We start from the raw sequence: 24,286 nt of genomic DNA on the forward strand, positions 1-24,286 counted from the left end.
CACCGGACGTGCCTTGCGCATGGGCAGACTGGAAAGTGACGTGGAGAAGGTTGATGTTTTTTCTTTAGACTTGTTAGACAATTTTTACAGATATTTAGTGGAATAAATACTCGAGGATGATGCTGAAACGTGACAAGAAAGAAGAAGAAGACGGTAATATGATTTCACGATATATTATGTTCTTATTTAAAACCTATTGACTGAAGGGTATGGCATTTACACTGCAAAATAAAGATCAACCGGACGATACAAGATTTTATTTTTAGTTTTTAGATCTACCGGTATTTATTATTTTTTTTATTAGATATTTATTTGATATGTAGACAGCACTAGCCAGACTGGATCCTATTTTATTCAGATTGATCCGGGCATCATTTCTCCTGAAATCACACTACATTGCAATGTGCCGTCCTAATTTGACTTGGTTAGAAAAGTTAAGTAGGGGAGAGCCACAGTGGCTCAGTGAATAAGACTCAAGAGGTTGTCGTTGGCTTGCTAACGCAGAGGTCCCATGTGCGATCATTGCATTGGTCGAGAAAGTTTGTCTGATTTTTCCAGGGTAGTTCAGATTTGTCAGGGGTGCCGGGCAAGAGACAGCATAGTCATGGATGTGACGAAAAAGCAAGGTCCCGCATACATAGGCTATTAGTATTTGGTGTGAACCTAAAAGAACCCTTGGCAGTTGGATTTCGCTATAAGAGTTAGCATTATCGTCTCTGTCCAAGCAAAATTTCCCTCATAGTCATAGCACACTGTATCATGTACATGTATGACCATCTTCTTTAGACCAGTCGGAGCAGAAAAGTAAGCTGTTAGACCACATTTCATTTCCGAAAATTAGGAGTTAACGTTAACCCCCCATTTTATTGCTATCCCTGTCATATCTGGCTCTTATTAAGTCTTAAGATTTATGGATTATTAAAGATTAAGAAGATGTAGGGCTATTGTCGTCTTCTACCTGTATTAATTGAAGGTGGTTTAATGTTAATATATTTCAGGTGGCAACCCGTTCAATAATTTAGAGAAAAGTAGCGTATTACAGGAGGTAATTATATGTTTTAATAACACTATGAGTTTGGTCTAGTAATTTAGGCCCTCAGATGCCTAAGTTGCGTGGGTTTAAAGTGGCTGTGGATTAATAAATTTCCTTATCTTTGTAGTCTGATAAATGAAACAAAATACCAACTTTGTACATGTTTTTGAGGAGGCTTTTTTTCAGAGTTGGTCATCTGAACAGGTTGCTTTAATATTGGCGGTTTCAGTTATGCATATTCCATTATCTTTTGTAGAGATTTATATTTTTGAGGTACCCAGTAATTTACCAGTACTGATATTTTTAAACTAGGGTAGCTTATGTGTAGACATCATACATGTACAAGTGACAAGGAGTTCGCTTGTCTACTTATCCTTTGTTGTTCTATTTCTTCCACCCCAAGCAGCCCTTGCTTTGAAGTACATGTACTGTCATTAGTGGTTAGAATGTGTAAAACCCCATTTCTGCCTCCCTTATCACATAGCAACCATTATATTAATATTTCTATTTGTTTTCAGGCGAGAATATTTAATGAAACTCCTATAAATCCTCGAAGATGTGGCCATATTTTAACCAAGATCCTCTACCTCATCAACCAGGTAAGGACAATAATATAGAATCAGATCGTAGGGTTATCGAGAGAGCGAGCGAGCAAGTGGGGTGTTAACGTCCACTTGATACAAACTAGGCCTATTCGGGACTAACACATGGTTTGATTTTATTTCAATAATTTGCCTGCACGTAAGAGTCTTTAGCAGTGGGAGGAAACCAGAAGACCTGGAGAAACCTCACCAGGTTGGACAGGTGACCCTTCCCCATTGTCACATACAAGCAGGAATCAAAACCACACCATTTGACTCAATGACAGACATAATGATATAGGCCTAACGCCATTTTCACAAAGATTGGTCAATGGCTCTTTACGATGAACAAATAGTAAAAATATCACAAACGTTAAAAGCAAAATATAAATGGACACTGATATCTCCTGTTACAAGTGACCAGTTGTGTGAATTGCTTCTCTTTTTAGAGGGACCTACCATTGAAAATAATTTGAAAGAAACAATGAATTAATTTGTTTGGAATAAAGTGTAATCTATCTTGTTATCTATTCTATGTTTTAGGGTGAATCTATTGGAGCTACAGAAGCAACAGAGGCTTTTTTTGCAATGACAAAACTTTTCCAATCCAAAGATGTAAGTGAACATTATTCAAACGTGTTTTTACTAGGGTTTACCTCTTAGACCACCTCAACTAGGGCTCCTTAAACTGCCCCAAACTGCACTGTTAACTTTTAGCTTCGTGGAAATAAAAATATGGTCAAGTTTGAGGACAAAGAATGTATTATTATACTAGAAACTCAAGAAGTAAAACAAATAAATTATTCCTTAATCACACAATTTCAAAGATAATGTATTCTTTTGTTTACACAATTTCAAAAATAATTTATTCCTTTGGTTACATGATATTAAAGACAATTTATTCTTTGTTACACGATTTCATAGTAAAATTTATAAAAAAAACATACATTTAGGCTGTCAAATTTTTATTATTGAAACTGTTTATTTTTTAGACAACTTTAAGACGATTGGTTTATTTAGGAATTAAAGAAATGTCAAAAATAGCCAATGATGTCATCATTGTCACCAGCAGGTATGCTAATATAATCTTACTATTACAGTTACCATTTTAGTTAATATTGGAGCCGCTGTGGCTCAGTGAGTTAGACGTTTGGCTGGTTAACCTGGAGATCCTAGTGTTGATAGAGAAAGTTTATCCAGATTTTTTGGTGTGGTTCCCCCTTGTTAAGTCCTGTATACACATTAGTGCACGTGTAAAAAAAAACCTTTGCAGTAGGAATGCAAAATAAAACTGAGCAGGATCGCCGCTGTCCAGGCAAAATTTAACATCGTGGATTTTCTCATTGTCCTCTGGTTTCCTCTCACTGCTAAAGATCCCTACACGCAAGCAAATTATTGAAATAAAAGTGAACCATATGTTAGTCCCGAAATGACAGTTTGTGTCGAGTGGACATTAAATCCCATTTATCTCTCTCCGGACTAAATTAACTTCATAGCACATCGATATAAGAGCAGGCCGTAGTGCCACTGACCGGGCAAAATTTACCTCATAGCACACTGTATGGCTATGTCCGTCTTCTTTATTTGTTAAATAAATTTTATTTATTTTTAGTTTAATGAAGGATATGACTGGTAAAGAAGATCAGTTTCGTGGTCCTTCTATTAGAGCTTTATGTTCTATTACAGATGTAAGTATCCTTTCACTATTAACTTAAACATGCATTATGCAAGAGCAAAATCTGCTTATTACAAGTCTTTCTTTAGGCCTGAAATGTTATCTAAATTATCAATTAGACATTAATTAACTTATCCAGACCATAATAAACTCTCGATGTCAAGGCTAGCCTTCGATGTAGGCTGGATCAGATTCCTATATGCCGCTAACGGCCAAAGATAATTAAATCAGAAAAAGTGGATAATCGAGACTATGCTGTTTATATTAATGATTTTAGTAATGATGACCGAGACTATGCAAAAATTTCACCCGCTTCTTTCTCGGCTCATAGTGGATCAATTTGACTGAAATTTTCAGCAAATTACCTTTACACTGTCTAGTTTGTAACTATTATAGCAAGAACTGCCATCTCTTTATCTTATCTCCCCTAATGTATCTTTAATAAGATAGTTATTATAGGTATTTTAAAAATATAGATTTTCTCAACATTATTTTATCATAAACTTTATAAACAAAAACAATCAATTGTCAGAAAGCTTCCTATATTCTTATATATTTGGTTGAATGTTACAGCACATGATGTTACAGAGTATAGAACGTTATATGAAACAAGCTATAGTAGATAAAGTTTCTGCTGTTTCCAGTGCTGCCCTTGTTTCATCTTTGGTAAGATTCTTTTTTTACATGTACAGTTTGTTCTTTGTTAATTTGGACTACAGTGTTAAGTGCATTGTCTTGTAATAAAATATGTGACTCCTCCAACGAATATCCAGCTTTTCCCAACTTCATTGTTTTTCCTTAGAAATCTCCAATAAATGATTAATTGTGATATCCAGATTTTCCCAACTTTATTGTTTTTCCTTAGAAATCTCCAATAAATGATTAATTGTGATATTAAACTGGGTATTATTTCACTTACTAGTTCTAACGCTTGTATTTAAAAGATCCCCATACAGATAGAATTTGATATAAAAATAGACCATAGCATCGCTGCCTCTTTCAAAATTTCCCTCATTGCACACTGCTTGAGATATGCCTGTCTTCATTAGCTCAGTAGGATCAGAACAGTAGGATGTTAAACCTCATTTCATTTCTTTCGTTGAATCATTTTGTCAGGATTATGGTTCCTAAACTATAACGGTTGGGGAATCTTGGCCAGACCCTGATCAGAGCTAGTTGGCAGAAGTCTTGTATTATCTCTTACATTATCTAACAACGGTGGTCTTGTTCCAGTTTGATCATGTCATTCCGTTTTTCTCGTGCAAAAAAACAGCTGATTTATATCCTACTTTTATTTTGTTTCCAGCATTTAAGTCATGTGAGTCAGGAAGTTACGAAACGTTGGGTAAACGAAGCTCAAGAAGCTGTGAATAGCGACAACATGATGGTACAGGTAGGTAGTCTTCATCAACCGGACCTATTATTTCTTTGTCTATGAGGGGGTTGGATGGCTGAATTGTAAGCACGTACGTTGTATCATAAGGTCTGTCAATGAGTCAACTCATTGACAGGGTCGCCTGTCCCACCTTGTGGCTTTTCTCCGGGTCCTCCGGTTTCCTCCCCCCACTTCTAAAGACCCCAACGAGCAAGCGAATTATTGGAATAAAATTGAACCAAATGTTAGTCTCGAAATGATCTAGTTTGTATTGAGTGGACGTTAAACCCCATCTCTCTCTCTCTCTCTCTCTCTCAATGACACACTTTTTGCTAGCATTTTTTTCTTGCAAAGAGTGCGTGCGGGTGTTTACATTCTGGCGTACAACCACAGATCTGTTCAATCAACGGCTCTCACTTTTGCTAATCCAGCTTGCAAATGGCAGACTTTTTGGACATGGTGTTTTAATAAAAATGCTGCTACTGAACATAAACAACGTCAAGCTCTGTGCTGTAAAGAGAAATCCACAATCATAACGTCATTTACTGTCATTTACGTAGGATTCCCCAAACATTACAACAATTGTTCTATACCCATGGAATTTTACAAAAATGGAGCACGGAAAATCTGTGTTTTTCTGCTGGTGAAAACACATGCATTGAAAGCTTGCCTAAAGCTGTCATGATTGGCAATTCATTTTACAATAATATTTTTTGATTTTGTATTCAGTAATATGTCTGTAATTTATATATTATCTGGTATTCGGAATGATATTTGTATATTATATGTTTTCAGTATCATGCGTTGGGGTTATTATATCATATTCGTAAGAAGGATAAATTAGCCGTCAACAAGTTGGTGACTAAATTTAGTAAACATTCTCTACGATCACCGTATGCATATTGTTTATTGGTAAGTACTCTCTATACATCTACTTTTATATGATTTAACACTTTCCATTATCCTAAAAAAAATTTAGTGTCTTATTTTGTGACCATAACTGTCTTCTGTTTACAATTTGATTTGATTGAGACTGTGATAATAATAATAATAATGTATTTATATAGCACCTATTATCCAGTAAACTGTTCAAATTTGTTGATGTGAGTTTGTGTTAACAGATACATTAAACAATGACCAGTAATCATTGTATGTCACTGTAAGAAGACTCTTATATTTTTATACCATATTTATGTTAAGGACAGCTGTCTAGTCGTTCAGATGGGACGGTAAACCGAGGTTCCGTGTATACATTTGCATGCATAATCCCTTGGCGTTTGGCATTCTATATAAGAGTGGGCCTAAGTTTCGCTGCCCGGGTAATATTTCTCTCATAGTACACAGTATGACGTATGCCTATTTTCATTAGGCCAGTCGTAGCAGAACAGTAGGACGTTAAACCCCATTTCATTTCCATATTTATTTTATTTCAGATCCGTATTGCCAGTAAATTAATTGAAGAAGAAGATGCAGGGTAGGAAATCATTTTACATATCTTTAGAAACATATGCTAAACCGTGAATTCATTTTACATACACATTCTTTTCACATTGGTTGTATGTAGGAAGTAACTTGACCTACCAGAGACACCGATTTCACTGTAGACCTATTCAAAAATACATTCTCTTCCCATTAATCCTTCTTTAATTGATTTATCTCATATTTCCTGGTAAACAAAGACACAGTAACTAGAGGTCGGGAAAACTATTTTATCATTGGAAGTAATTATAAGAGTTTTAAAATATATATATTTGATATGCGTTTAAAATAGAGATGTTGGAAAACTATTTCATCATTAAAAGTAATCATAAGAGTTTTAAAATACATGTATTTGATATGCGTGTAAAAAAGGAGTTTTCAATGTTTGCAAAAGGTTATAGACCATACAGAATATGGCTATAGACTTGCAAAATTTAGCTAAAAGACTTATAACACTTACATTATAGCTAAAAGACTTATAACACTTAGCTTAAAGACTTATGGCAACTTCGCTAAGAAAAACATTCAGAAAATGGCTGCTTCAACTTGAGCACCAAAAGTATGTATTGTTATTCAGTTAAATAGTTAAATATTTCTTATTTCTGATAATTGCTATTACAGATCTGAGAGTCCAATGTTTGATTTTATTGAGAATTGTCTACGTCATAAGAATGAGATGGTTATATATGAAGCTGCTCATGCTATTGTTAATATGAAGAATACAACAGCTAAAGATCTTGCTCCTGCTGTCTCCGTTCTCCAACTCTTCTGTGGTTCACCAAAACCTACTTTACGATTTGCTGCGGTTCGAACTCTCAATAAGGTCCGTAGAGATTTATAGGCAAACGATCTCTTAGACTTTTACGTAAAAGTTATATCCGATTAGATAAATACTTAAGTTAACTACCCTCTGGGGCCACGGTGATTTGATGAGTATGATGCTGGCTCACTAATCAGGGATTCACAGTTTTAATTCCAGTGTTGGACCGAGAAAGTTCCCCAAGAATTGACAACCTGGTTTCTCATGTCAGTGGTGCAGAGGGAGAGCCTTTGGATCAGACGAAAACAAGTCCTGTGTATAGCATTGGCATCACATTTAAGATCCCCTGATAGTCCAAAAATGATAAACGAGTGGTCATTAAACCCCATTTTATTTCCAACTGAACTCTGATTTTTATACGTCCACATTCATAATGTGAACGTATTATGCCGTCGCCCCTGTCTGTGTGTGTGTGTGTGTGTATGTGTGTATGTGTGTGTGTGTGTGTGTGTGTGTGTGTGTGTGTGTGTGTCTGTGGTTCGCCTACAGGGCGCAATTCTTCATGGATTTTCTTCAAACTTGGTATACTTATTCCTTATACCCCAAGGAAGATCCCTATTGTTTTTGGTGCATGCCCGACCCCCCGGGGCAGAGCCACGCCCATTTCTAGTATTTGTTTGTTTGTCGTCTACAGGCCACATTTCTTAACTAATAATCTTGAAACTTTGCATACACATTCTTTGTACCCTAAGGAACATCCCTATCGTTTGGGGTGCATGCCCAACCCCCAGGGGCAGAGCCACGCCCATTTTCTTTTCGTGTGTCTTTGTGTCGCCTACAGGGCGCAATTCTTACTGGATTTTCTTCAAACTTGGTATACTTATTCCTTATACCCCAAGGAAGATCCCTATTGTTTTTGGTGCATGCCCGACCCCCAGGGGCAGAGCCACGCCCATTTCTAGTATTTGTTTGTTTGTCGTCTACAGGCCACATTTCTTAACTTATAATCTTGCATACACATTCTTTGTACCCTAAGGAACATCCCTATCGTTTGGGGTACATGCCCAACCCCCAGGGGCAGAGCCACGCCCATTTCCCATTTTCTTTTCGTGTGTCTTTGTGTCGCCTACAGGGCGCAATTCTTACTGGATTTTCTTCAAACTTGGTATACTTATTCCTTATACCCCAAGGAAGATCCCTATTGTTTTTGGTGCATGCCCGACCCCCAGGGGCAGAGCCACGCCCATTTCTAGTATTTGTTTGTTTGTCGTCTACAGGCCACATTTCTTAACTTATAATCTTGCATACACATTCTTTGTACCCTAAGGAACATCCCTATCGTTTGGGGTACATGCCCAACCCCCAGGGGCAGAGCCACACTTTATATACTTATTCTTTGTACCCTAAGGAACATTCCTATCATTTGGAACATCCTTATCATTTGGAGTAGGCCCTACATGCCCAACCCCCAGGGGCAGAGCCATGCCAATTTTCTTTTTGTGTGTCGCCTACAGGCCACAATTCTAAATCGATCATCTTGAAACTTAAAATACATATTCCTTATACCGCTCGGTACTTGGCATATGTATTCCTTATTGCCTTAGGGAGTCCACTATTGATTTTGGTGAATGTCTCAACCCCCAGGAGCAGAGTCACGCCCACTTTTTGCCTTTGGAATGTGAAAGGCACAATTCTGAATGCATTATCTTGGTATACTTATTAATAAGTTATACTCTAAGGACAGGAACTATTGATGTTGATGCACGACCCTCAACGCTAAACAAACCAAAAGCCTAGCCTTCTTGACAAAGTACCTTGTCAATCAAAGCAGAATTGGAATGTGGACGTATATTGTAGCGTTAGCGTTATGTTTATCAAGTACTAGCGGTTGACCCGGCATAGCACAGATATTGCCATAAACTGGAAGTAGCATATCTTTGAAACTGAAAGTGGTAGTCGATCGCCATCTGGCCAATGTTACTCCTCTGCCGCAGCTACCCCTATTCACCAAATTTCAGCCTCGGGACATCCCTAGTGTAGCTACCAACCCTGAACAGACAAACGACAATCACAAATATTAGTATGGATAGATAGATTTTATTCCATTTGGTTATGTAAATGTAACAGTGTCTTGTTTTATAATATGTCTTTGTGGCAGTTGTGATCTATAGAAGTATGTATTAAGAATAATGATGATGATAAACCGAATGACATGACTTTATTTTATTAGGTTGCTATGAAACATCCAGCTGCTGTGACAGCATGTAACCTTGATCTTGAAAGTTTAATCACTGATGTCAACAGAAGTATCGCCACCCTCGCTATCACAACGTTACTTAAAACTGGTAACGAATCAAGTGTTGATCGTCTAATGAAACAGATTTCATCATTTATGTCTGAAATCTCTGATGAATTTAAAATAGTTGTAGTTCATGCTATCAGGTATGTATGGAGTTTCTCTCCTTTAGGAATACACATTCGTTAAATAGTACCATTTATCACTATGTACTGGTTCTAAGCAATTTTTAATTTTTTGTTAATAGTAAGTTCAGGGGAACTGCACTATACACAAACAATTACACAAACCAAATCTTTTGTTAATATATACAGGCACCACAAACAGCAAATGTACATATCAGATCAAGGGAATGAAAATCAGGGCTAGTCGTAAGCGTTCATTGAGCTGTACAGTCCCGGGCTTGTAGTGATACAGGATTCATTTAAAATGAAAACAAACAATAAGGGAAGTAACTCAAGTAATGATTTTAGTTCCCTTTGATCAATCTTGTTGAAGAGGCAATGGGATGGGTGTCTGTCAAATGGACTGTATACAATGACAAGAAGTAGGGTCCCCTTCCTAAAATTCTTACTTTTCTTCAGGAGAATTATTGAAATAAAATTGACCTATATGTTAGTCCCGAAATGATCTAGTATGTGTCAAGTGGATGTTAAATCCCCATTTGTCTCTCTCTCAAAGAACATATCAGAAAGCATAAAATTTGATAGTGTCTACATGAAATAAAAATAATATTTATGTTTTCAGATCTCTGTGTGCTAAGTTTCCCCGTAAACACAATGTATTGATGACATTTTTATCTTCCATGTTACGAGACGAGGTAAGTTAGAGTTATTTGCCCTTGTCATATATTCAATTTATTTAAATAATTTCATATTTCATAAACAGTTATTTACTGACATCAATAATTATATGATCGGAGGGCCTGACAAGGACAGCTGTCTAGTCATTCGGATGGGACGAAAACCGAGCTCCTGTGTACACGTTGGCGTGCACGTAAAAGATCCCTTGACAGTTGGAATTCGATATAAGAGTAGGACACAGCACACTGTATGGCGTATGCTCGTCTTCATTAGCCCAGTTTGGAGCGGAACAGTAGGATGTTAAACCCCATTTCATATGATCAGAACGAATGCTGTATCAGTATCGATTGTCAGTCGGAAACATTCTGAGTTGATCGTATTACAATCTACTGACATGGAACAGCATCCTCCTGTCATAGTGTTCAGATTGCATCATATTCAGTTGACATATAACTTATTACACAAAATTCTCATGGGGGTGAATCTGCTGAGGTACAGACAACTCCCAGAACATACATTGTACATAAGATTATAGGGAGTTTTTATGTGGAAGGAGGGTTTATTATTAAAGGGAGATTTTATTATAAGAGGGAGGGTTTATTATAAGAGATGTTTTATTATTATAGGGAGGTTTTGATTATAAAAGAGCTATAGTTGATTGTATTATTATTACAGGGAGGTTTTGATTATAAAAGAGCTATAGTTGATTGTATTATTACAGTCATTGAAGAAAATCCAGAAGCTAAAGAAGCAGGTACAGTTTTATTTTATTAAATGTATAACTTAAAGATGCCCTATGTTAGAGCAGTAATTAAGGAGATTGTTTTTAATGTTTGAAATAAAAACATCTCATGATACCCTTTTTAAGTGATGCGAGAAAATTTGAGAACCAGTGTATTGTTTTTATACGGCCTAAATTTTTTAAACAGGCCGACTTCTACATAGATTGGAGAAAATATTAAACATACATTATGCAAGAACTAAATCTGCCTATTGTAGGTTTTTCTTTAGGCCTGAAATGTTGTATAAATTATTAATTAGACATTAATTAACTTATCCAGACCATAATCAACTCTCAGTGCCATATTATGTGTCGGATTTGAATCCAATCTGCTGCTGAACTCTCATTGATGATTAAATCCAAAAATGGATAATCGAGACTGTTTTATATCGTACCGACTTTAGTAATGATGATCAAGACTAGGTCTAAAATTCAAAAGCTAAAATCTTAGTTCATAGTGGAGCAATTTGACTGAAATTTTCAACCTATTCTTTTTACGTGATCTATTTTGTTACTATTATAGCAAGAATGGTCAGCTCTTTATCTAATCTTCCATAATGTATCTTTAAACTGTGATTATATTTAAACAGGTTTGGCTCATCTATGTGAGTTTATAGAAGATTGTGAACATACTGTACTGGCTACCAGAATTCTACATTTATTAGGCCGTGAAGGTCCTCGTACACCATCACCATCTAAATATATACGATTTATATATAATCGTGTTATACTGGAGAACGCTGCTGTACGAGCAGGTAATATTCACTACATATATATATATATATAATAATTCTCAATTTATATAGCTCAAACATAATTTATGGAACATTTTATTGCGCCTTTCATGTTTTAACAAATTTATTCACAACTGAGATTTGAAACTTTCTACAATCTTGGACAGTCTAATTGACAAGGGTAGTGAATTCTATAGAAAATGGGCCGAGTATGCAAATAAACTACGGCTTGCCTCAAGATTTGACAGCTGGGACCGTCAATAGATTTTTATTCGTTGATCTTAAATTTCTAGTGGGACTGCGAATAATAGAAGATTTTTATGTATTCTGGAGCTTATCATTGCTATATGTTATGTATCAACAACCAGGCATGTGGTTGATATATTATCTTAAGCATTCGAGGCATGCGTTTCAGCTTCAAATCCCGGCATAAGAAAATATCTCTACCAACGGTGATAGTTGAAGTAATCTAGTGACAGGAATTCTGTCCTGTCACTGTTCTGTCAGTTAAGACAACAGAGATGGTCCCCGGATCCATTCACTTGATTTGATATCTGTTTATTTGGTGCAATGTCTATTTTCTGTCTTGTCCGCAGGTTTATCTTGTAGATTTTTGTTTTTGGTGTAGTGCGGTCCTCCTGCACTTACTATTAGGTCACGATTCTACTCATACCACCTCCGTTGTTGGGACTGACAGAGCTGTAACTTGACTGAATTTCGCGTCAATCGATTGCAATTTTGTAAATTCAGGATGTTTCTGACAGATTATCGAGCACCCACTTAGTTTCAATCTAGGGGAGACAACTGATGGGTTTACTATGATAATCTTTATATTTACAGCTGCTGTTAGTGCTATAGCTAAATTTGGTGCCCATTGTGATGAATTATTACCCAGCTGTGTTGTTCTATTAGAACGGTTTGTATTCATTTAATATTTCATCGTGGGGTTTATTAACATCCCTTTCTTTCATTTAATATTTCATGGATGGACTTTCACATCCTTCTTTTCTGCACCAGTTCAGAGGAGTAGGATCGCTTGTCCAACCTTTTGGTTGTTTCCGGGTTCTCCCACTGTTAAAAACCCCTACAGATCCGCACATGAATTATTGAAATAAAATTTAACCATATATTAGTCCTAAAATCTTCTAGTTTGTGTTGAATGCACATTAAACCTCATTTTTCTCTATCTCTCCCCCTCAGGGCACATGCCATACAGTGTGATATGATATTTGTTTTGCTCTGACACTGGCGCTACGGCTTTACTCTCATTTTGATTTCGAGTGGCATACATTGACCCTTGAGCTTTCGTCCCATCCGAAAAATTATAGACACATTCCCTTATTTCATGATTAAAGCCAACTAGAAACGTCTTGGACCAGGTGAAAAATTTCCGGGTCCTGTTTCTCCTAGTCATGACTAAAGATAAAATCCAAATTTTAGTTGATACTTCAATTTGGATTGGCTAAGCACTAAAATCAATCTAATATTATCCAATCAAATTACTAAAATTTGTATTTTATCTTCGTTAAAATTTCGTGAAACAGGCCCCTGTTCTGTCTGTGTATATTTTATGAGAATAATTCTATAGGTCTTATATTGTAAAATGTTGTATTTTATATTCTAGATGTCAGTTGGATACAGACGACGAGGTTCGAGATCGTGCAACTTTCTACGTAAGCATCTTAAAACAACAACAGAAATCATTGAACTCTGCCTACATTCTAAACGGTATGTTTATTGAGCTCTGCTTATATTCTAAATAGTATGTTTTATTAAACTCTGCCTACATTCTAAATAGTATGTTTTATTGAAGTCTGCCTATATTCTAAACGGTATGTTTATTCAAAATGAGTTGTAGTGATAGTGAATGTATTCTAGTATTATAAAGCAATGTTTGGACTCATGAATACGAGCTGCCCGAACAGCAGCACTATGGCCTACTGTTATATTGAATTCTAAATGCTAAGGAATCTTCTACGTGCATTCCAATGTGTACACAGAACCAAAGTTTTTCGTGCCATCTGAACGACTAGACAGCTGTCCCTTCCCAAACCCTCTGTTCTGCCCCACTGGGAACCATGGCTGAAAATCCTGATCAACTTTCTCGACCAGCGCAAGGATCAAACACGGGACCTCCAAATTAGCAAGCCAACGTCTTACTCACTGAGCCACTGTTGCTCCCCTGATTCTGGGATCTTGAATTTGTCTATATTTATTTACCTTGTATGTATGTATTTTACAGGTTTACAAGTTTCTGTGGTTGGTTTAGAAAGAGCTGTACATAATTACACCCTAGAACCATCTGAAACTCCATTTGATCTAAAATCTGTGCCACTAGCAACTCAAACAATGACAGAACAGAAAACAGGTAGGAGTTGAGATATAGTTCTCATTGACTAATCATATACATGGCTTACTGGATTTCTCTTGAATATTCTCTTGTCCTGGACCCGGTCACAAAATAATATTCTCAGACTTACAGGTCACCGGGAAATCTGGTTTCCTCCCACTGCTAAAGACCCCTACGCGCAAGCGAATTTTTGAAATAAAATTGAACCATATGTTAGTCCCGAAATGACCTAGTTTGTGTCGAGTGGACTTAAACCCCATTTCTCTCTCTCTCTTCTCTCCTCACACCGGGACAGCTTCATAATTTTTTTTAAATAATGTTAGAAATTATGTCAACATAGACTTTCCATAAGTTTAAAACAAACCCGAATGTCAATATTACCTCTGTGATAGTGTTAATTACTTGCATTATTTAAAAAAAAATTATGAAGCTTTCCCGGTGACGTGTAAGTTAAGAATCTTAAGTATTAGAATGCTTTGTGAAAGCAAAGCCTTGCTTCTGATCTGCGCATTAAAATATCCAATGATTTTCCGATTCTAAAGAACACTTTATGAAAAGCTGCTGCCTGGGTAAAAGTCTCCTTTTTACAATCAGTATTGTGTTGATGGCCATTCCTATTATTTGTGTGTGGGGGGCGGCTGAATGGTTAGCGTGTGTGCACATTGATTCATAATGTCTGTCATTGAGTCAACTGGCGTGGTTTCGATTCCCTGGTTGTATGTGACAAGGAGTATGTTAGCCTGTTAAACCTTGTGGGTTTTCTCCGGGTCCTCCCACTGCTAAAGACCCCTACATACAAGCGAACTATTAAAATAAAATTGAACCATGTGTTAGTCCCGAAATGTCCTAGTTTGTGTTGAGTGGACGTTAACCCCTGTTCCTCTCTCTGCCTCTCTGTATAACAATCTTTTTTTTATAAGTAATATTTTATAATTATTAAAATCATCAGACAAACAAATTTCACTATTCATACAAAAAAATTGAAATGTACAAAAATAATATAGAATATTTTTTTCCATCTCTCTCTATTATTTGATTTCTATGTAGCCATGTTTATAAATGATTCTATTTTCAGTGACATCTCGTGATACAGGAGATATGGGAATGAGTAAAACTGTGGACAAACCAGTTGCTTCACGTGTAGATGTTTACGCAGGTTAGTTACTATGGTTACCAATAATTGTATTCCATAGATTTAGATAAAGGGCTGGCTGTTCTTGCTATAATAGTTAAAAATTAGATAATGTAAAAGGAAAATTTCGACCACGTTTCTACGATCTTTATCAATGGAATACAATAATTGTTTATTTCTACTCTATCTCTCTCTATTGCTGTGGGGATCACGTGGCTAAGTGGGTAAGACGCTAGCTCGCTAGCCTGGAGGTCGGGTGTTCGATCCCTGCATTGGCCGAGAAAGTTCATCCAGATTTTCCGGCGTGGTTCTCCCTTGTCAGTGATGCAGGACGGAGGGCCTGACAAGGAAAGCTGTCTAGTCGTTCGGATGGGACGAAAAACTGAGGTCCCGTGTACACATTGGCGTGCACGTAAAAGATCCCTTGGCAGTTGGAATTCGATATAAGAGTAGGCTGTAGTGCCGCTGTCCGGGCAAAATTTCCCTCATAGCACACTGTATGGCGTATGCCCGTCTTCATTAGCCCAGGTTAGGAGCAGAACAGTAGGACGTTAAACCCCATTTCATTTCATTTCATTTCTCTATTGCTGTGCGACATTTCGACTGTGAGCGATGTTTCATATAGGCTTATTTAGTCTTTATATACATAATACTGCACACAGACAACTATCTACATCGAGAATAGATCTCTGTCCTAAATGGCCACCATATCCAACATTTAGTATTTGTAATGCTGTTCTAATCCGCTTCACATCTGTCATACACACAAAGATTAAATAAACTTTTTTAATGATATTAAATTGAAGCGAAATAAATATTTCTCAAAATTATTGACGTATACTCAGAGTTTTCGAGCTATCTTAATGTCTGTTCTCATGCGGAGCTAATAATAGACGAATAGCGTATGTTTAGTATGTACATGTGTCTACAATATAATTACTGAACAACATTTCATCTAGACTTCCTCGTATTTATCAAGTAATAATAATAAACATTAATTCTATTCTACTGAATTATAACCTACGTATTTACAGTTCAGTTATTAAATGTCAGTGAAATAATTTATATTTTATTGTATTTAAACAAAACAACTATCTGTTATTCCCTCTCTCTCTCTCTCTCTCTCTCTCTCTAGAAATTTGACCTGTGTATTTACACTTCAATTATTAAACGCCATTGAAATAATTTATATTTTATTGTATTTGAATAGAACAACTATCTGCTGTACCAGAGCTGGCTAACTTAGGACCATTATTCCGATCATCTCAACCAATAGAGTTAACAGAATCCGAGACTGAGTATGTGGTACAATGTATTAAACACACATTTAGCCATTATCTAGTATTCCAGGTAATATACAGTTTATTGTTATCTGATATCAGGGGGGGGCGGGGGAATAAATAAACATACATTTAGTCATTATCTAGTATTACAGGTAATATACAGTTTATTGTTATCCCACGTGTTGGTGGTGGACGAGGCCCTGTTTACACATCGGTGTGCACGTAAAAGATCCCTTGGCAGTTGGAATTTGATACAAGAGTAGGCCGTAGCAACGCTGTCTACTGTATGGCGTAATCCCGTCTTTATTAGCCCAGTAGTGATTTCTGAGAAATACAAATTCTGACTTGGTTTATTTTGGAGCTGGTTGGACGAGTCATACAGAGCATTTCTCTGCAAGTCACTTTGTAATAAAGCCATGGATACCGTAAACAAAAATTATAGTTCTCAGACATAACTTGATATAAATCAGATGGTGAAGAGAGTGTTTTATTCTGTCAAAGTATCGGGTGGCCAAATAAAAAGACAAATTCTACATCTATCAAATGGACTAATGAAGATGGGTATACACCATACAGTGTGCTATGAGGGAAATTTGACATACTATTATATTGAATTCCAACTGTCGAGGGATCTTTTATGTGCATGCCGATGTGTACACAGGAAATTGCTTTTTCGTACCATCTGAATGTCTTTATCTTAAACATAAATATACCAGTGTTAATTGTAATGAAAATAGCCATCATCTTGACTTTTCAAATCTTGATTGGCTAGTTTAAATAGAGTACCAGTAAAATAAAGTTTTGGTGAACCACTGGAATTTATTCAAAATGAATGAAAAATTTAAAAGGGAAGAAGGGGAAATATTTTAATACTCATTGTGGTTGTGTATTAATTTTTTAATTTTTTAATTTTATTTTTAGTTTGACTGTACGAACACGTTGAATGATCAACTGCTAGAGAATGTTTCGGTTCATATGGATGGTTCAGACGGGTTTGAAGTAATGAAATATATACATTGTAGTAATCTCCCTTACGATAAACCTGGTACTACCTATACACTCGTTAGATTACCTGAAGAACCAACCTCAGGTAGGTTATAATATATATACGTATGCAGATCACACGAGACGTGGTTTAGATTTCCCACTTGTATGTGACAAGGAGTAGGGTCATCTGTCTAACCTCGTGGGTTTATCCGGGTTTCCTCTCACAGCTAAAAGACTGCTACATACAAGCGAATTGATAAGTTGGTGTTGTTTCAACTTATCAGTGATGATGGATGGACTAGTCATTTGGATGGACTAACAGTAACTGAGTTCCCTTGCCTTGTACACTGCATATAAGTAAAAAAAAAGAAACTTAGCAGTTATATCTGTGTTAACATAATGAGATAAAAAAAACTTACCTGTATGGTTTCAATCTTGACCAATCTGATTAAAACACAGATCCTATTTCATTTTTTATTGTTCAAAATTTCGTTTTACTTGTCTTTACTACACTAGGATCTGAAAGAGTTGTTATATAACAGGCATTCTGGTTGATGTGAGGGAATAGCCAATGAAACGGTCTGTTGAGGCGATTTGTTAAGCACTGGTCAAATGTCTGTCAAAAGGCAATGTATGACCACTGACAACAAACTCCCACTACAACGGGTCAGATCTTCATGTAATGGAGGCAATCGAAAGTATAAAAAAACCGAATCGCAGTATACTGTAGATCAGTATTTTAATTAGATTGCATAATTGTTAGATGAATTAGCTTTTTTTTGTATTTTCAGTGACTGGAACATTTACGTGTACATTAAAATTTATCGTGAAGGATTGCGACCCCAATACGGGAGAACCTGACGACGAAGGCTACGAAGATGAATATGTGGTATGTAATCCAAAATGGCAACTTTCTGTCTTGTAAAATAATAATATCGTCATTTATAAAGTGTGTTAATACTGATTATTTACATAATATGAGGGTGGTTTAGAAACCAGTTTAATGCGCTTATACTGTACTTTCTATACTGTACTATTTTAGCAAGTTTCATATATAAAACATCAATAATTAACCCTTGTATAAGGGCAGTAAGTCAGTCTACAATTCTGACAAGCTGGAGAAGTGTATGACATTTAAAGTTTTGTTAACACAATTTTTAGAGATAATTTCCATTTCTGTTGTTTTGCATGCAATGTGTGTGTGTGGGGGGGGCAGATTTCCATCCACTCATCTTCGAATTCCCACCTAAAGATCCAGACAAACTTTCCTTGTCAGCCCAACAGGTCCCACCTCTGACAATTAACTGGTTCTTCTAACGCCATGCAATGTTTCGTATCTGAGACTTTTTAAACGAAAAACCATTGCGGCACCCAACCAGCAGAAGAAAAAAAAAAACGTATTTGAATAAGAAAGAAAAATAAGACGTTCAACCCTGTTCCGTTTCTTTGTCAGTCAAGGGAATTAATGTTGACTACTTCAAAGTGAATTGTTTGTCTAATATTTTGTTTGTTTATATTTTAGTTGGAGGATGTTGAGGTGAATGTTGCCGATCACGTACAGAAAGTTATTAAAGCTAACTTTGGTGCATCATGGGAAGAAGTTGGTCCAGAGAATGAATTAGAAGATACATACGCTCTATCGTCTATGTCTACACTTGAAGGTATGTTAAACATGTTACTCAACACTGCTTACTGGGATACAAATAGTCAAGCCCAGACAGAAGACACATTATAATTTGTACTTGACAAAATCTGTGACAACTGTTCATTGCCTGCTTGTACGTGACAAGGAGTAGGGTCGCCTGTCCAGCCTTGTGGGTTTTCTCTGGGTCCTCCGGTTTACTCCCACTGCTAAAGACCTCTACACACAAATGAATTAGTGAAATGAACTTGAACTATATGTTATTCCCGAAATGACCTACTTTGTGTCGTTTGGACATTAAACTCCCTCTCTCCCACAAATAATAAAAGATTTCATTTCTTTTTTCTGTCACAGAGAAATGAACTAGAATCTGACATTTTCAAATATGTTTGGTACAGTTATTAAAAATATCAAGGAATGAAAATGAAAAAAAAAAAAATGTGTTAGACAAAGGACAGGCACTTGCGAAACGATACTTGACAATATGGATAACAATTATTGAATTTGTTTTCATGATGCCTTGATAGCCTACTCTATATCAGTCAGTCTACCTGTATGTCATTAAAAGCCTAAATTCTTCTGTTTGTCAATGTCAGAAGTTATATGTATATCGATGACAATGTTGAGGTGTTAAGTAACCGTGTATCAGTTATTGTCTCTCCCCCCCCCCCCTTTTCAAGGAAAGCACTGGACTATTAAAATGGGTCTATCTGTCCATCATAGTTTTGGAACTCACTATCTCTGCTTCTAAATGGGGTAAAATGTTCATTAGGTGAATGTCTTGACTGAATTAGATGATCAGTATTTCCCCCATTAGTCTAAGGGGGGGGGGGGGGGGTCATTTGTCATGGAACACCATAACTCTGATTCTAATTCAATGAGAGTGATGAAACTTGGTATATAGTTTCATTACATCAATACTTTGACTAAATTTAATCCGGAGCACTTTCTGTTGACGTTTAGGCAGAGTGGTAAGCAGTTTGATTGCTCATTACTTTATGATAAGATAAATGAGCAAATAATTAATGATTGTCATTTACTTATTGAGGTGGGAAACGACAGCCTCAATGTTGATTTGTTTCTTTAAAATAGATTGCGTTTTCACTTGATAATGTTGAGAAATCAAAAATGAACGAACTAAAGATTGTACAAATGTTGATTAAAATAACAAATGTTGTTTTTTTTTTTTAACTCTACAGAAGCTGTTAAGAATATCATCCAGTATCTCGGAATGCAGCCGTGCGAAAGGTCCGACAAAGTTCCTGACGGGAAATCATCGCATACCCTTTATCTTGCCGGAGTTTTCCGTGGCGGACATGATGCACTTGTACGAGCCAAGTTGGCACTGACTGACGACAGTGGTGTGACGATGCAACTGACAGTCCGATCAACAGATCCTAATGTGTCCGAAGTCCTTGCTACAGCTATAGCCTAAATATTTAATTCTCTATATATATATTTTTTTTTTTTAATTGGACTATTAGTAAAATTGTTTCATTGTAAATAATCTTTTTATGTCAAATAAAATATATAATCATGTATCTAATAATGTCAATTCATTAAGCGCGAAATCTACAAAACATGTTCGAAGAATTACATTTTTTATCAATACGCTAAAATTAGAAAATTATCAAAGAAAATTCTATAAATCAATATTTGAAAAAATCTAAATAACTAAAAGATACATTATGTAAGATTTAGATAAAGAGCTGGTCGTTCTTGCTATAATAGTTCCAGAATAGATAATTCAAAATTAATTAATATATTAAAAATCTCATTCAAATTATACTTTGAGTGACATTATCAGTGTTAGAAGTTTTGATTGTGGTTTTTTTTAGCACTTTTCCATTTTAAAATTAAATCATTAATTTAATAATTAAATGGCGATCATCTAAAGAGTTAATTATAGGCTTGTCATGTTAATAAATTAATGTCTAATAAGGTAAAGAAAGACCTGCAAGAGGCAGATTTATCGCTTACATAATGCATCTTTTAATATGATTGAAGATTATTGTTCATGTCTTTAGATCAATGTCAAATTCAGACAATAAAAACATATATACAAAGCTTGTTTGTGTTCCCAAGTTTTACATGTAAGAGGGGTGGTGAAGAAAGAAGAGTGGGGGATCACGTGGCTAAGTGGGTAAGACGCTGGCTCGCTAGGCTGGAGGTCCCTGCATTGGCCGAGAAAGTTCATCCTGATTTTCCGGCGTGATGCAGGACGGAGGGCCTGACAAGGACAGCTGTCTAGTCGTTCGGATGGGACGAAAAACCGAGGTCCCGTGTACACATTGCCGTGCACGTAAAAGATCCCTTGGCATTTGGAATTCGATATAAGAGTAGGCCGTAGCGCCCCTGCCCAGGCAAAATTTCCCTTATAGCACACTGTATGGCATATGTGGTCCGTCTTCATTAGCCCAGGTTAGGAGCAGAACAGTAGGACGTTAAACCCAAATTCATTTCATTTCATTTTGAAGAAAGAAGAGTGTCATATGTTTTAATACAAACATTGTAGATCAAGGGGGTTGGGTTGGGTTGAGGCAAGCACTGTCCATCATCAAGAGCGTTGGGTTGGGCCAAGCGCTTTAGATCATCAAATCATCAAGGGTTTGGGTCTATCAAATCAAGGGATTTTCAGTTGTTGTTGTTTGTATTTTAGAGAAAAGCCGAAAAAAGCTCCCGTTAATCAACAAATTGAAAAAAATCGTTCCCCTAAAAAAGCTCTCCCAGTTTTGATAAGAAGAATGATTTAGAAATTAAGGAGAGTGATTTAGAAATTAAGGAGAGTGATTTAGAAATTAAGGAGAGTGATCTGATATTAAGGAGAGTGATTAGTTGTGTGTATGGGAAATGGTTCTAAGATTAATAACTGCATGTTAGGGGTCATTCCTGGTTTAATAAATGATAATAAACCCCCCTCACCTTAAACAATGACTGGGTTTTGAGTCGTAACACACACACTGTAGATCATCAAGGGGATTTGGATTGAATCTATCACATGCTTCAGATCATCCATGTAAGTATCATGTGATTGATCCCAGTCTGATGCTTGACCTGTAGAAGAATCACCTGTCCATGCCCACAGTTTTCCTTCCTGACAGGTTTAGAAGAGTAAGTAGGAGACATTGGTTAAAGCCATTTCATTGCTAAATCAAGGAAGTCTACCTCCTTCAACAAGTCTCTAGTATGATATGGACATCCATCTATAATTTCCATGAATACGGTCCAACCTCGTGGGTTTTCTCGGAGTCCTCCGGTTTCCTCCCACAGATGACCCCTATGCACAAGCGAATTATTGAAATAAAATTGAAACATATGTTAGTCCCAAAATGACCTTGTTTGTGTCAAGTGAACGAGTAACGTTAAACCCCATTTCTCTCTCTCTCCATGAATACGGACAGAAAACAAGACACATTAAATTATGGTAAATATAATTTATATTTATAAATAAACAACAGTGGTTGACATGAGTTGAATCTTCTTAACATGAATCAATTTATTTACGCTAAAAACCTTATTGTTCCATTCAACATAGCATATATTGTAACTCTGTCTTTAAAGATACATTATGTAAGATTAAGATCACGAAAGAGCTGGCGTTCTTGCTTTTATAGTTCCAAAATAGATAATTCAAAATTAATATATTAAAAATTTCATTCAAATTACTTTATTCTGAGCGATGTTACCACTGTTTGAATTAAATCATTAAATTGTGATCGTATTTCAATCCGTTTAAAATCTATGCCATCTGATAGCCTTGGGAGTTGATTATAGGCTAGTCATGTGAATAAATGTCTACAGAAATAATAGTTTTTATAACATTTGAAGCCAAAATAAAAATTGCAATAAGAAGATTTAGCTCTTACATAATGCATCTTTAAGGCATGCCTATACACGTAGGCCTACAATAACGCTAATCATAATTTTCTGTTTTCATATCGTTCAAACCTAACTCCTCGTTCTGTTCAAATGTTCGCTCATAATGTTCCACTTTCATTTCTGGGTCGTCTTCAGGAGCATAAACATTCTGAAGATAACTATTTCCGGCTGGATCATCAAGGATTAAATGAACGTTTAATCTATTTCCCTGGATAATCTCGTCTACATCATCACAAAATTTTTTGACTTTATTACCAGTTGAGCTGTCGCCGACCATGAAAGGATTGGCCCCTAGTTGATCACGGATGTTAATTAGAATACCTTCAACTGTAGTAAATTTACCCCCCAATGTTCCCATCTGTGATTCGAGCTCGAGTTCAGGGATACTGATAGAGCTGGTTTCAGTTTTTAACAAGTCTCGACTAAGGTCTGATTTATCTGTTATATGTAGAGTTATCCTCACGCCCTTCTCCTGCATTCCGCTCGCCCCCTTCACCTCATTATCACGATATCCGCAAGCGTCGCAATTACACGCCATAATCACCACTTCTTTAAAATTTGGAATGTCTACCATCTTCATGTTAATGGTGCAAGGGGAGTTACAATTTGGACAGTTTGATGGCAACTGAATGATTTCATCTTTTTCCACTGTCTCCGTGTTCGGCCCATCCACGTCAGAACCTTCCATCATTCCGAGCTCTTCATTCTGAGCCGCACTGCGTTTGTATCGATTGATTTTCATATCAGGATCTTTGTTTGGTACATGTAGATTTTCAACGAAACTGTTACCTGTCGGATCTTCAACAATCAACGTGAAAGGTTCGTCTAGCTCTTTCAATTTCTCCAACTTTTTCGTAAATTCCTCAATTTTAGCCGCTGCTTCGGGGTGCTGGATTTTTCTCAGTACTTGATCTTGAAGAAGACCAGTGACAGCTCGGTCTATGATGCCTTCCACTGTTGTCAAGACACCTTTATTGGGTGGAACTTCAAATTCTAATTCTGGTATCTTGACAGTTGCATAACTTGATTGTACAACTTGTCGATTCAAATCATTTGGAGTTTTGATTTTAACTGTGTAGCTGACACCATAATCTTGTATTTTGGCTCCAGGTTGAAGTTCGGCATTTTTATAATTACAGTGGTCACAGTTGAATGAAGAAACGATGACTTCTTGAAAGAACGGAATTCTTGTCAAAAATAATCTCGTGACACCCTGTTCTTCACAGTTCACACACAAACTTTCAATTTCTGTGATTTCTGGATCGTCATCTTCCGCTGTTATATCCCTAAACAGAGGTTTTTTCGTTTCAGCCATTTTTAATGATTAAACTATCTCCAATTATTCTTACGCTAACAGGTTCCAGAATTACATCAACACGTGTAATAAATAACAACAAACGGATGTACTTGATTTACATAATTTAATCAACATTCAGCACAGGAGTAACTAACCGGAAGTGAAGACGACCGTTTACAGAGTATTGTGAACATTCTAA

At 36.4% G+C, this 24,286-nt stretch overlaps 2 protein-coding genes across 3 annotated transcripts; one reads left to right on the forward strand and one right to left on the reverse strand.

Moving 5' to 3' along the window:
- Positions 1-20,980, forward strand: LOC126827301 (coatomer subunit gamma-2). Of its 2 annotated transcripts, XM_050556572.2 has the most exons (24): positions 1-153; positions 999-1,045; positions 1,552-1,632; positions 2,158-2,229; positions 2,607-2,686; positions 3,227-3,302; positions 3,863-3,955; positions 4,596-4,682; positions 5,460-5,576; positions 6,098-6,138; positions 6,765-6,966; positions 9,134-9,345; positions 9,947-10,019; positions 10,678-10,756; positions 11,374-11,538; positions 12,358-12,433; positions 13,142-13,245; positions 13,760-13,885; positions 14,943-15,023; positions 16,210-16,349; positions 17,204-17,372; positions 18,061-18,158; positions 18,792-18,930; positions 20,111-20,980. In XM_050556572.2, exons 1-24 carry the CDS (start codon positions 117-119, stop codon positions 20,344-20,346), a joined length of 2,631 nt encoding a protein of 876 aa, XP_050412529.1. In that variant the 5' UTR covers positions 1-116; the 3' UTR covers positions 20,347-20,980. The 2 variants fall into 2 exon arrangements, with proteins under 2 accessions (XP_050412529.1, XP_050412530.1); XM_050556573.2 differs by lacking the exons at positions 11,374-11,538; positions 12,358-12,433; positions 13,142-13,245; ... (5 more) ...; positions 18,792-18,930; positions 20,111-20,980 and having other exon boundaries at positions 10,629-10,741.
- A 1,336-nt stretch (positions 20,981-22,316) lies between these two features.
- LOC126827842 (zinc finger protein ZPR1) lies at positions 22,317-24,183 on the reverse strand. Its single transcript, XM_050557408.2, has one exon. It carries the CDS (start codon positions 24,103-24,105, stop codon positions 22,825-22,827), a length of 1,281 nt encoding a protein of 426 aa, XP_050413365.1. The 5' UTR covers positions 24,106-24,183; the 3' UTR covers positions 22,317-22,824.
- Positions 24,184-24,286: the final 103 nt, after the last annotated feature.

This window comes from Patella vulgata, chromosome 7 (assembly GCF_932274485.2).
Source record: "Patella vulgata chromosome 7, xgPatVulg1.2, whole genome shotgun sequence".
Classification (NCBI taxonomy): Eukaryota; Metazoa; Mollusca; class Gastropoda; family Patellidae; genus Patella; species Patella vulgata.